Source organism: Geospiza fortis, unplaced genomic scaffold (genome assembly GCF_000277835.1).
Source record: "Geospiza fortis unplaced genomic scaffold, GeoFor_1.0 scaffold242, whole genome shotgun sequence".
Taxonomy (NCBI): Eukaryota; Metazoa; Chordata; class Aves; order Passeriformes; family Thraupidae; genus Geospiza; species Geospiza fortis.
This window is the reverse complement of record NW_005054574.1, coordinates 544,439-555,476: the sequence shown is the minus strand read 5'-3', so window position 1 is coordinate 555,476 and position 11,038 is coordinate 544,439. Positions and strand designations below refer to the sequence as shown.

At 45.9% G+C, this 11,038-nt stretch overlaps 1 protein-coding gene across 2 annotated transcripts; it reads right to left on the bottom strand.

The window, feature by feature from the left end:
• Window positions 1-2,125: 2,125 nt before the first annotated feature.
• On the bottom strand, window positions 2,126-11,032 carry GABARAPL1 (GABA type A receptor associated protein like 1). Of its 2 annotated transcripts, XM_005429772.2 has the most exons (5): window positions 10,891-11,032; window positions 7,238-7,316; window positions 6,130-6,248; window positions 4,722-4,783; window positions 2,126-2,556 (listed from the first exon to the last, which is right to left on the bottom strand). In XM_005429772.2, exons 1-5 carry the CDS (start codon window positions 10,978-10,980, stop codon window positions 2,547-2,549), a joined length of 360 nt encoding a protein of 119 aa, XP_005429829.1. In that variant the 5' UTR covers window positions 10,981-11,032; the 3' UTR covers window positions 2,126-2,546. The 2 variants fall into 2 exon arrangements, with proteins under 2 accessions (XP_005429829.1, XP_030920111.1); XM_031064251.1 differs by lacking the exons at window positions 2,126-2,556; window positions 4,722-4,783 and adding an exon at window positions 5,486-5,561 and having other exon boundaries at window positions 6,086-6,248.
• Window positions 11,033-11,038: the final 6 nt, after the last annotated feature.

Genomic DNA, 11,038 nt, shown 5'->3' with positions numbered 1-11,038 from the left:
TTTAACCTCTCCAAACCAGCTGAGCTCATAATTTCCCCCAGGCCTTGCTTTAATATCATTTCTATAACCCACAAAACAAAGGTTATAAATAAAACAGCCTTGGAGAACAAGCTAATATTCCACATTTGGACCAGGTAAATTACATTCAGCAATGCACTGGCCTGCACATTTTGTGTTAGTGCCTCTCAGCAATGGCACTGATACAAACATGCAAAGCAGCATGGCAGGTACAAACATCTGTGGCACCATTTTCCTAGGAAAGGGGTGAGAGAGGGAGTGGGAGATGACTACTTAGATATACTTTATACCACTTTTCTACCTGAGCAGACAATACCACAATCCACACAGAAAAATCTTTACTGTATTTGAAACTGAAATTCAAATTATTTCAGCTAATAGCGTATGCTTTTAGCTGCATCTGTGCCCATCTGGCTGTAGTCACAGCACCCTTCTGCCATACAGAGGCAGCTTGTTTCAGTCACAGTGGTGGACATGAGCTCAGAAATTGCTGCTGTGGACAGGCTCCAGTGCAGGATGAGTTACTCTCTCCCTCAGTAGCAGCAACAGAATCTCTCACAGTGGCTCCCCTCTGTATGCAGAGGGAAGAGAAGGTCCTATTAAGCATAGCAAGTTTTATGCCTGTGGATTTCAGTGTTGTAATTCTTGACTTTATCACTCCAAGCAACTCCCTCACTCAATGCACAGGGCTGGAGCCAATGGTGCCCCTGGAGCATCGCCATGGCCCATTCCTGCCCCCTCAGCCAGAGGGACCCAGAGGTGACATGGAAGGAGGCAGGGAGGGAAGGAGGGAGGGAGGGAGGGAGGGAGGGAGGGGCAGGAAGAGGCACGTCTGTCACTGCTTCTCCAGATGACAGCATGCATCCCTTTCCTCTTCACGCACTGCCAGAGCCTGGCTTGGAGTCACGGTGCTGAACAAATGGCACCCGCTGGTTTTGCCAGCTCCCAGCAGGACTCCTTCCCCCTCATGCAGAGATATCCACAAGGAAAAGCAACCTCATTTGTCACTACTGCAGGCTTCTTTTTCAAGGAATCCCAGATTTCCTTATCTTTGCTCTCCTACGTTTAGAGGACCTTGTGGCATGGCAGGCACTCTGGGCCTCTCTCACTTCTTCCCATGGCGAGTTCCACCTCAGCCTGGGCTGCAGTGACACAGGATAGACGCTTGGCTCCATGAGGGATTTGGCTGGCACAGCACATGGGACTTGTCCTACTGCACCCACCAGAGGCAGTGGGGCACAGCCAGAGGTAGTGACCAGCCCCATCCATTGGTGATGAGGCAGGAATCCCACCGGCCTGGCAGGACCTGGTGAAGGCACGGTCTCAGGGGGCTCATGGCTGTGCAGGGATGAGGGCAGGGCCTCAGGGCGCTCATGGCTGTGCAGGGCTGAGGGCAGGGCCTCAGGGGGCTCATGGCTGGGGCAGGGCTGAGGGCAGGGCCTCAGGGCACTCATGGCTGTGCAGGGCTGAGGGCAGGGCCTCAGGGGGCTCATGGCTATGGGGGGCTGAGGGCAGCGCCTCAGGGGGCTCATGGCTATGGGGGGCTGAGGGCAGGGCCTCATGGCTGTGCAGGGCTGAGGGCAGCTCAGGCCAGCCCTGCTGCAGCAGCACCAGCACAGGTGGGCACAGTGCTGAGGGGCTGACAGGGACAGTGCCAGGAGAGGTGTCCACAGTCCTGAGGGGCTGACAGGGACAGCACCAGGACAGATACAAACAGTCCTGGGCCACAGGCATCAGGACAGGTGGCCCAAGGTGCCTGGCAGGGACAGGCAGGGCTAGTGATGACCCCGAGGCCCCATCACTGGCCCATCAAGGCCTTAAAATGGCAGGAAATGCATCAGTGTATTCATTATGCATCTTAAGACTTTCTTACATCATTCTTACATCAGATCTAATTAAAAGTCCCGCTAGTGGCATAGCAAGATACAGATAGGTGTGTATGTGACGATACCACCAAAAACAGGAAAGATGGGACTTGTCCTGGTAGACAGGAGAGAGTAAACCTGGGATTGTGGGAAAAAGTAACAGCAAAAGTTCTGGCAAAGTCATCCCTTCATTTACAAGCCCACATCAGGAAGAAATGCTAGTCACCCACTTTGGACCAATCTGTGATTTTCAAATGCATCTTTATTGATAAGTTGATTAAGCTCTAGTCTGAACTTTATTTTACAAGAACCTGCAGCTAACCAACACAAAAAAATTACCATCATTACCTTGTACAATACTAGCACAAAACCAGAAATGCCACAATTCGGTTGAAAGAACTGTAAAAGAACTAAATTAAATCGTAAACTCTACACTTAACAAACAGTTGTGATTAGTCCCACGTGTCATTTAAACCCAGCAGTGGGAGGGGAGGACTGAACACAAAACTAAGCACCCCAGATGCCAACTCTTTCTCCCCTGAGTGTGCTTAACCACGTGCTTGGCATGAACAAGTGGGACAGCAGCAGAGATGCACACCATCTGCCTGTGTCTTCTCTTTTATCCTAGAAAGCCTCCTGGGTCTGTCCTCTGCTTCAGAATATTCAGAGCTTCCTAAAACAAGAGATTGATGCAGATTTGCACTCAAAGGATGTGAAGAAAGCCTGGTAGTTGAAGGAGAGTAACTCTAAAAGAGAGGACTGAGCAGTGCAGGCAGTGCAGTTATCCAAGTTGGCAGTAGGTACAACTCACCCAAACACATTTATTCCAGATGAACACAGGATGGAACAGCAAACCTGAAGTTCAGGATGTAATACTAGGGATATTATGCCAACCACTTCATCATCTGCACCCTCATTTTCTGTCTGCCTATTCTGACTACTCTGTCTGCATCCTCTGTGGCTCCTCCCTTCTCTCCCATTCTTCTGGTACTTCCCACCCACACAGGCAGTAAGCCTCCCACCCCACCATGCTGCCCTCCCTGACCTTCACACAGTTCTGCCAGTAACTCCCACCTGACACTCCCATCAGCTCTCCTGCCTCATGCCACCTCCATGTAACAACAGTCAGAGAAGGCTGAAACCTGATTTCCTGTTCCCCACACTCAGAGGAGCACTCATCTTGATTTCTCATTCCTGAGGAACACAGGGAATGGTGATCTAACTTCACAAATAAGCAAATGCCTTCAACTTAATTTGGAATTCACCTGTATTCTCCATCCTTCTTCTCTTTTCCTCCCTCTTGGTCCCTCTTTTAAATGTAGGAATGTTTACAGTAATTCAGGCCTACCTCTCTGATTTTTAGTTAAGACCCCAGAATTTTCCTGAAAGTCAGCTCACTCTCCAAGACCTATTCCTTCATCATAGTTACAGCAGTAATGGGAAAATCTGCTGTTCCTGCCACTGAGAAGAAACTGCTTTGGCATGACAGCATAAGGCTTGCACAGCATCTGACACCCTCCTAAGAACAATACTGGCTTAAAATAAAATAAGAAAAAAAATCTACAGATAACCTATTCCCTTTTCCCTTCAAGTCTAAAAGAACCTCTCTTGTGGCACAGAGAGGCACTGTTACCCAATCACAAAAAGCCAGCAGAACACACGTGGCAGTGACTGATTTCCTACGCTTGTGCACGTGGCGCAAGGGCTGTACAGGGATGAGACATGGAAGGGAACGCTAAACCCACAGGAACTCTGCCATCTTCAAATCTGCAGAAGACTGGTACAAGGACAACACTGATAGATAATTTTCTGTGTTCACCAAAAACAAGACCACTAGTAGTTAGTTGCCTTAATGCACAGCAAGGGTGACTAAAGTTAGGTATCAGAAAAAGCAATCTCACTTGTAGGCTAGCTAGGAACTGAACAGACAATCTCAGCAGCCTCCAGGATCTTCCTCAGTGAAGTTCAGTAAGAACAAGTTTGATGAGCAGCCATGGTGGGCATGTTTGGGATACTCAGTCCTGTCTCAGAGCTGGTGTGGGCTCTTGAGGTCCTTTCTAGGCCTGTGCTTATGAGTTTATCAGTTGACTATACTGAAAAGAACAAAAGGGTCATTTTTCTGTCCAGCAGTTGCAATTAAAGCAACAAAGGAAAAAAGAAATTGCAGAATTTTTCCTTCCTTTCCCCAGCCTTCATGTCTCACAGCTGAGGAGTTCCCAGCCCTCAGAGTAAGCCCTTCTAATACTGATGGACAGAGCTACCAGCCCTTCTAACACTGATGGAAATGATGGGAAACACAATACCCTCAGAACAATTCACAGGTAGTAGCTGGAAGGAGGACTGTCAGCACAGGACAGCCTTGTGTGGGCAGAGTAAAGTATTTCACATCTCACTGAAAGGGGGCCATGGACAAGACAGGACAAGGTCAGTGACAATACATGGCATGCCTTCTTCATCCAATGAAAGGTTACATGAAAATGGCCATCCTGCCCACTCTCCTGGAGCTTCACTACACTGGCTTGTCTAGCAGCCTCCAGCACTAACTACTTCCAGCTGTGGCAAGAGAAGAATTGTGAACAGTGGAGTTTCCCCACCCCCCAGCGTGGAACCACTCCTTAGTCTTCAAGTTCATCCTGTCCCCCTACCCTGACTCCCCTCAATTTAAAAAATAATGGTGATAATTAATGCGTGGAAGCTGATGACATTGTGCATGTGGTTCACTTCCAGTTCTCTTTTTCTCTTCTCATGCATCCTCCTCCTGCCTCTTCAGCAACCCCCTCCCCACCAATCCATTCCATCAGTCCATCCAGCCTGCATGCCTGGGGGGCTGCTGCTCACTTGCCATAGACGCTTTCATCGCTGTAGGCCACATAGAGAAAATAGTCCTCCTCGTGGTTATCCTGCCAGGGGACAAAGGGACAAAGTGAGGAGCCAAAGCTGGGAACTCACCGCATGTAAGAAAGCTCAACCCAGAGATCATCATAACACGAGCAGGTAACTTCTCTTTCACTGCTCCTCTCCATTTGCATCAAAGGCTTCACTTCCCAAGACCAAAGAGAACTCTGGCCACAGCTCTGCTTCTACACACAGGCAGGACACATTTCTGTACACAGGGAATTTACCTGAAGAGCCACAGCCAGGCTGTGTTGCAAGCATGCAACAGAAACAGCTCTGACTGTTCACCAGTATCTCAGCAGTGGTATGGTCTTAAGATCGAGAGAGAGACTTGGAAGTATTTAACTTGGAAGGATTAAGTCAAAAATTACCTCTAGATGGTATTTTTAATTTTTCAGAACACTCTGACAAGTGGCTGTATTTCGAAGTCCTGTTTTACATACGAGTAGTAGAGCTGATATGTTAAGTGATTACACTGACACAAAAATCCTGTGGAGTGCCAGGAACAGAGATCTGACCTCAGCTCTGGGCAGTCAGACACTTTCCTTTGACGTGTTCAGATTTGGAAAGCACCTTGCCTGTGTTATCTTTTATTATCTTCATCACTACACAGACTGATGAAGTATCCAGCTACTGTCAAAAAGTGACAGGCCAAACAAGGCTCACAGCACCACGCCAGAGCTCTTTTATTAAAACACCCAGCAGAAGGAGAAATCAAGGAGAAATCAATCCAGGCTGCAAGGCACTCATGATATAATGGCTATAGAGCTGAGAAATATGGGCATCCAATATGCCTTTAAGATTGATCAAATAACACTGCTGAGTAGAAATAGTGGGCAGCAGTGCTTGCAGCATCCTATGTAATCCTCACTTACACAGTACAAGTGAGGAAAAAGTAATTCTAGACAAAGAATAAGTGTTCCCCAAGAAAGTATTCATAGGCAGATGGATGCCCAGTCATACTGGCCCTTTTACTGGCTTTTTACTTACTTTTACTGGCTAAAAGGAAATCTCTTTTGTATACACAGCAAAACCTATGTTTGCCATGCTCCCCAGCCCCAATCTGTGAAAAGGAAGTGGTTTATTTCAATACTTTGTTAAAGTAGTAGGAGCAATAGATCATTGCTGGGGCAAGTATTTGCAACAGCCCTTTCAACAGCAAACAACAAGCTGAATTGATAAGGCTCCCCAGGCTCCTAACTGGGGGATTAAACTCCCCTGACCAGGTGATGGGATACAGCTCAGGGCAAGAGGGTGCCCATGTTCAGGCATCTGTGACCAAGCTGAAACCACTGACACTTCTGGACATTGCTCCTGCCAAAGAAAGGCAAGAGAAAAGGGCCAGGCTTACCTCATACAGCTGGCCCATGGTAGCACTGGTGGGAGGGATGGTGTTATTGACGAAGAAGAACAAAGCATCTTCTGGCCTCAGGTGGATCCGCTTTCGGATTAAGAAGTAGAATTGACCAACTGAAGAGGAACAAAGGATGCCTTTAGATGCAGAAGGAATGTTGGAGGGGGTTTTTTTGTTGTTGCTGCTGTTTATATCTGTATTTTAACCCTAACCATGACTGTTTTCTTTTGGTGGTGGAAGTCACATGCTGTATATAAAGGGGAACATGAACAATGCAGGAAAAAAACAAGAGAAGAAAGCAGTAACTTCATGACTGTAACCACATGAGCAGCCAATCCAGTCAGAGCTGGCAGTTTCACAGGTACACACCCCATGCTATGTCCCCTCTAAATCCACACTCCATCTACTATGGTATGAAATGCTCTACTGAGGGGAATTAGTGGGAAGACCTTTAACTAGGTAACCTTTAAATCCTACAGATCAAAGACACCTTGGAGAATTTAGCCTTGGTGTAAATGGTTATATCATTCCTGAAAAAAAAAATCCTTATTATTTACTTGAACTATGTTGCACAAGAAAGTTTTTCACAGTCCATTAAATACTGCAAGAAGAAGAAGAAATGCTGTTCCTTTTACTCATGTTCTTGTTCTTCTTCATGTTCTTAAATAAAAACAGATGTAATCACACTCAAGATCACCATGACCATTCAGAAAAAAGAATTCTGTAGCTATGACTACAGCTACAGGGGTGGAAAAAGGATGCAACTATTGCAAGAACTTGTCTCTTCCTGCAACAAGAGTACAGCCTCTGGCAACTCTGCAGCTAGGTCATCATTGACTGGCCATGATACACAATTTAGTTAGTCACTGTTGTCATGGTTAGAACTCAGCTGTGACACGCTAGCTAAGTCAGTGAGATACCTCAAAAGATCTCAGAGAATTCTGCATGTTGTAATCCAGGCTATAAGGTGTAAATATAACAAGGACAGCAGATAAACGAGATGTTGAGCCTGTCTGGATATTTTCTTTGTGCTGATCACAGAGTAAAAAGCACTTCTGAGACCCTCTCACTGAAAATCAGGAAGAAAGGAGGTAGGCATTGTTACCTGTGAGGTCAGAAGGCACGAGATACTTTCTTTTGTCTAAGTCAGGTACTCTGGCTTTGGGTGCTTTTTCCACGATTACCTGGAAAGAGAGAGAGAGAAAGAAACAGATGATAAGTATCATAAACCAAAATGGTCCAAAAAGCATCAGTGGGTAAGGATACTACCCTCTGATACCAGGCCTTTACGTACATAATCTGTAACAAATACACAACATTAAAGAACACACAGGTGAGATGGCTTAAAGAAGAAGAACAGAAGACAATCCAAAATCACTCCCAATAGCTGTGCTGGGAGCCCAGGCCTGCAGCAGTAAGCATGGTGTAAGTAAGCAAAGAGTCCAGAAAAGACATAAAAATAAACCATAATGGCTGAGGAAAAAAAATAATTAGGACACATTGATGTTCCCAATTCAGGTTAATTTTGTGTGAAGAAGCTGTCAGGAGGCTAATACACGAACACAAGTAAGTTAAACTGTTTCCAGGTTACAGTTCCAAACTGCCTTGCACAAAATCAGCCCTACTCCCAGGAGTCCCACATCCTAATTTCTACTTTAACCAACACCAAGTGCTCTAGAACGAAGCAAAGAATTAAAGAGAAACTACAGATCACTGGGGAATTTTTTTTTTAATCTCCTGTTCTTCAGGAGTTATCATCTACTCTGAAATTCATATCCTTTAAGTTTATTATCCATATTTCACGTAGCTATGGACATTTCCTTAGTCAAGTAAACATACAATAATTAAGACCAGCCTACCATCTGGGCAACTGGACCCACTGAGATCTCTTGACAAAAATACCAGTTTCCTTATATTCTAACACAGAAAAACACAAAGCTCAGCAGTTTTAAGATCAAACAGACCAAGAGGTCTTTTGCTAAAAGATAATTTTTGTTAGCAGAGCTAGGCAAAATATTTACCTCAGAAACAGGAATTATTCCAAAGTGACCTGATCTCCTTTTCCATTGAAACCTTTGGAACTACTGTGTTTGTGCAGGAAAAAAAAGCAGGTTTTTTGGTGATATGTATTTTTGAACTGGTAAAAGATCCATCGTGTTTCAATCTATGTGGCTTGCTGTTCTGCAGAGGCCATTCTGACCAACCAAACTAAATCTAAAGCTGGATTTTCTGAACTTTGTAAACTTTTTAATTCCCTTAGGCCCTATACTAGTAAATGGTCCCCCTGAAACGCTGTGGGACTAATTTCTAAGGGTTCCATGCTCCCATTGTTCTTTGGCAACCCAAATCAGCAAATACAGCTGTTGTGTAAGAGAAAGGGTTGAACGGCTGTGGACTAAGCCTTCTTTGGAAGTAAAACAATGTTGCTCCACCAGTGAGACACCACACCAGAACAAAATGTTATCATGAGTTTGGTGTATTTTAGCCTGGACATGGTGCTGTGCTAACCTGAATCCTTCTAGAGCCAAGCAGTGTGTGCAAAATATCTCACACCAGAGAGGTACCAATTAGGACATCTTTTCCCTGTGCTCCATTTCAATGTGGTCAGCACAGCCAAACCCCCTGAAATTTCCAGGTTTGATTTTAAAATAGAAACATGGTTGCCTCAGCTACTTCAAGATTTTCAAGCATCCAAGTTAGCACAAGGCACTCAAGCTCCTTCAGGCAGTTTGAGGTAGGACATGCATTTCTGTACAAGATGCAGCTGGTAAATGCTGTGAGGGAAGGACAGTACCACAATCTCACTGAACAGCAACAGCACTTCTCACACTTTTTACCAGCACAGCCAAACAAAGCAGTATCTAACACAGTAAACTGCAGTGGGGAGAAACCTTTAATTCTTGCCTCCAATTAAAGAGACCTACTGAGAAGCCAAACTGCTTGCTGTGACTACCCTAACTGGAGGCGGGGGGAGGGGAAAGGAGGGGGCTTGTAGATTGATCACTAGATAATAAAGGAAAAGAAGTCATGCCTATGAGAACAAGGTGAGTGTTTGGGCTTACAAGCCCCTAGGAAAGATTTAAACCAGATGACCACTGATTTAAGAGATATTAGGAAACATCTCCCTCCTGCAAAGATGCACAGAAGGAATGGAGGTGCTCTGCTAATCTGACTGGCAACTGCAGTCAGTTTGCTGGATAATGCAGGTTGTCTCTTCTGAAGCACTAAACCATTCACATACTTAAAAAAACCTACAAGATAAATCCTAAGGGCAGAATACAGACTATCTACATTTGAGCTGTTGCTGAGTGGTGACTGTGACAATGCAGGGCAGCGAAATCTCATCAAAATGCTGAAATGTATCACGGCACTGCAGCGTAGGCAGCCAAAAGGATGACATCTTCAAGGATCCTGCTGTCAGGAAGGGCAGACACAGAAGCAATGTGAAGAATGGAGTGCTGCATTCATTTCTTTGTATGCAGCTCTGTCAAGAGGCTATCCCTAATAATTCACGTCTGGGCCTTGCCATGCATCATTCCAATGATCCTTAACTCCAGCACACCCTGTTATTCTGGTCCTGGTTTTCTTCACAAAGTTCTGCTGATGCCCCCCCTATCTTGACCTCCTTTATCTCCTGCCGGACTGGGCCTCGTCCTGGGCTCCCCACAGGGTTCTTCCTGACACATTTGTCATGGCCTGCTGTGCAATCTGCCACGTTAATCCTCAATTTACACCTTCTCTCTCACCCTACAGAGCCCTCATCATAAATACCCAACCCCACACACTTCAAGCTGCATGCTCAACCTATGCTCCCAAAAACAGAGAGAACAAAGGCACCCAAACACTGACTTCCAAACACTTTTTCAAGTCTAATTGAGGGTCACTCCCAAGATAAAACATGCTGTTAGCCTGCAGGGAAAATATGGAGTATAACTGTTCCCTCTCTGTCATTACTTTTACAGGGCGATCCCAGTTTTTATGAATGCAGTACACCTGTGCAGTAAATCTAGGGCAGACCTCTCCAGTGGGGACAGAAAAAAACAATACTTGCAAAATATTTATTAAAAAGGAAAAAAACACTCTACACTTAATTAGATTTGTAATTTCTTTTTTTTCCCTGTCCCAATAATTATTCGGAATTACGAAGCCAGAAGTTCCCCACAGGCACTCCTAAGGGGCCTAAGAATGAGGAAGCAAAATTTAGCTAGATGACCTTGCATTCCAAGCGACATTTTCTCCACAGGATGATTAAACGGGAGGCCAAAAGGGTTGAGAAGCATCACGTTTTTGCTCATGCAAAGGAAAAGAGTAATATATCGAAAGGACATGCCAAACTGAAGTAAAAATAAAAATAACAGGGACGTATGAAATGACCCGGATGCAGACCGCGTTTAGCATGAAGAGTACTCGGTTAGCCCACTCACTGATCTCCATTTTCACAGAAACAAGGGTGAGCTCCTTCCCCACTCAACCCCACGCATGCCAGAAAAAGATCAGCAGCGTTCCCACTGGAGTTACTGCGGATCCCAGGGGAAAAGGTGGATTCCACCCCCCACCCACACTGCAGCTCTCCGAGCATCATAAATAGCCCCAGCTTCGCGCGAAGGAGAAAAGCAGCCGGGGATTTGAATCAGAGCAGCGAGATCACCATCATCTGCACTAAACTCATTTCTTTCGCCTTCAAAAGAAGGCGAGCAGCAGCCGACGGCCGGCACGGAAAGGCTCGCAGCCATGGCCGCCCGGGCAGCGCGCACTCACGGGGACTCTGTCGGGGTATTTCTTCCTGATCTTCTCCCCTTCTTTTTTCCTGTACTCGAACGGGTGGTCTTCCTTGTACTGGAACTTCATGGCGCCGGGCTGTCCCTCTGCTCGCGGCTGCTGCTGCTGCGCTGCCTCTGCCCCAGCC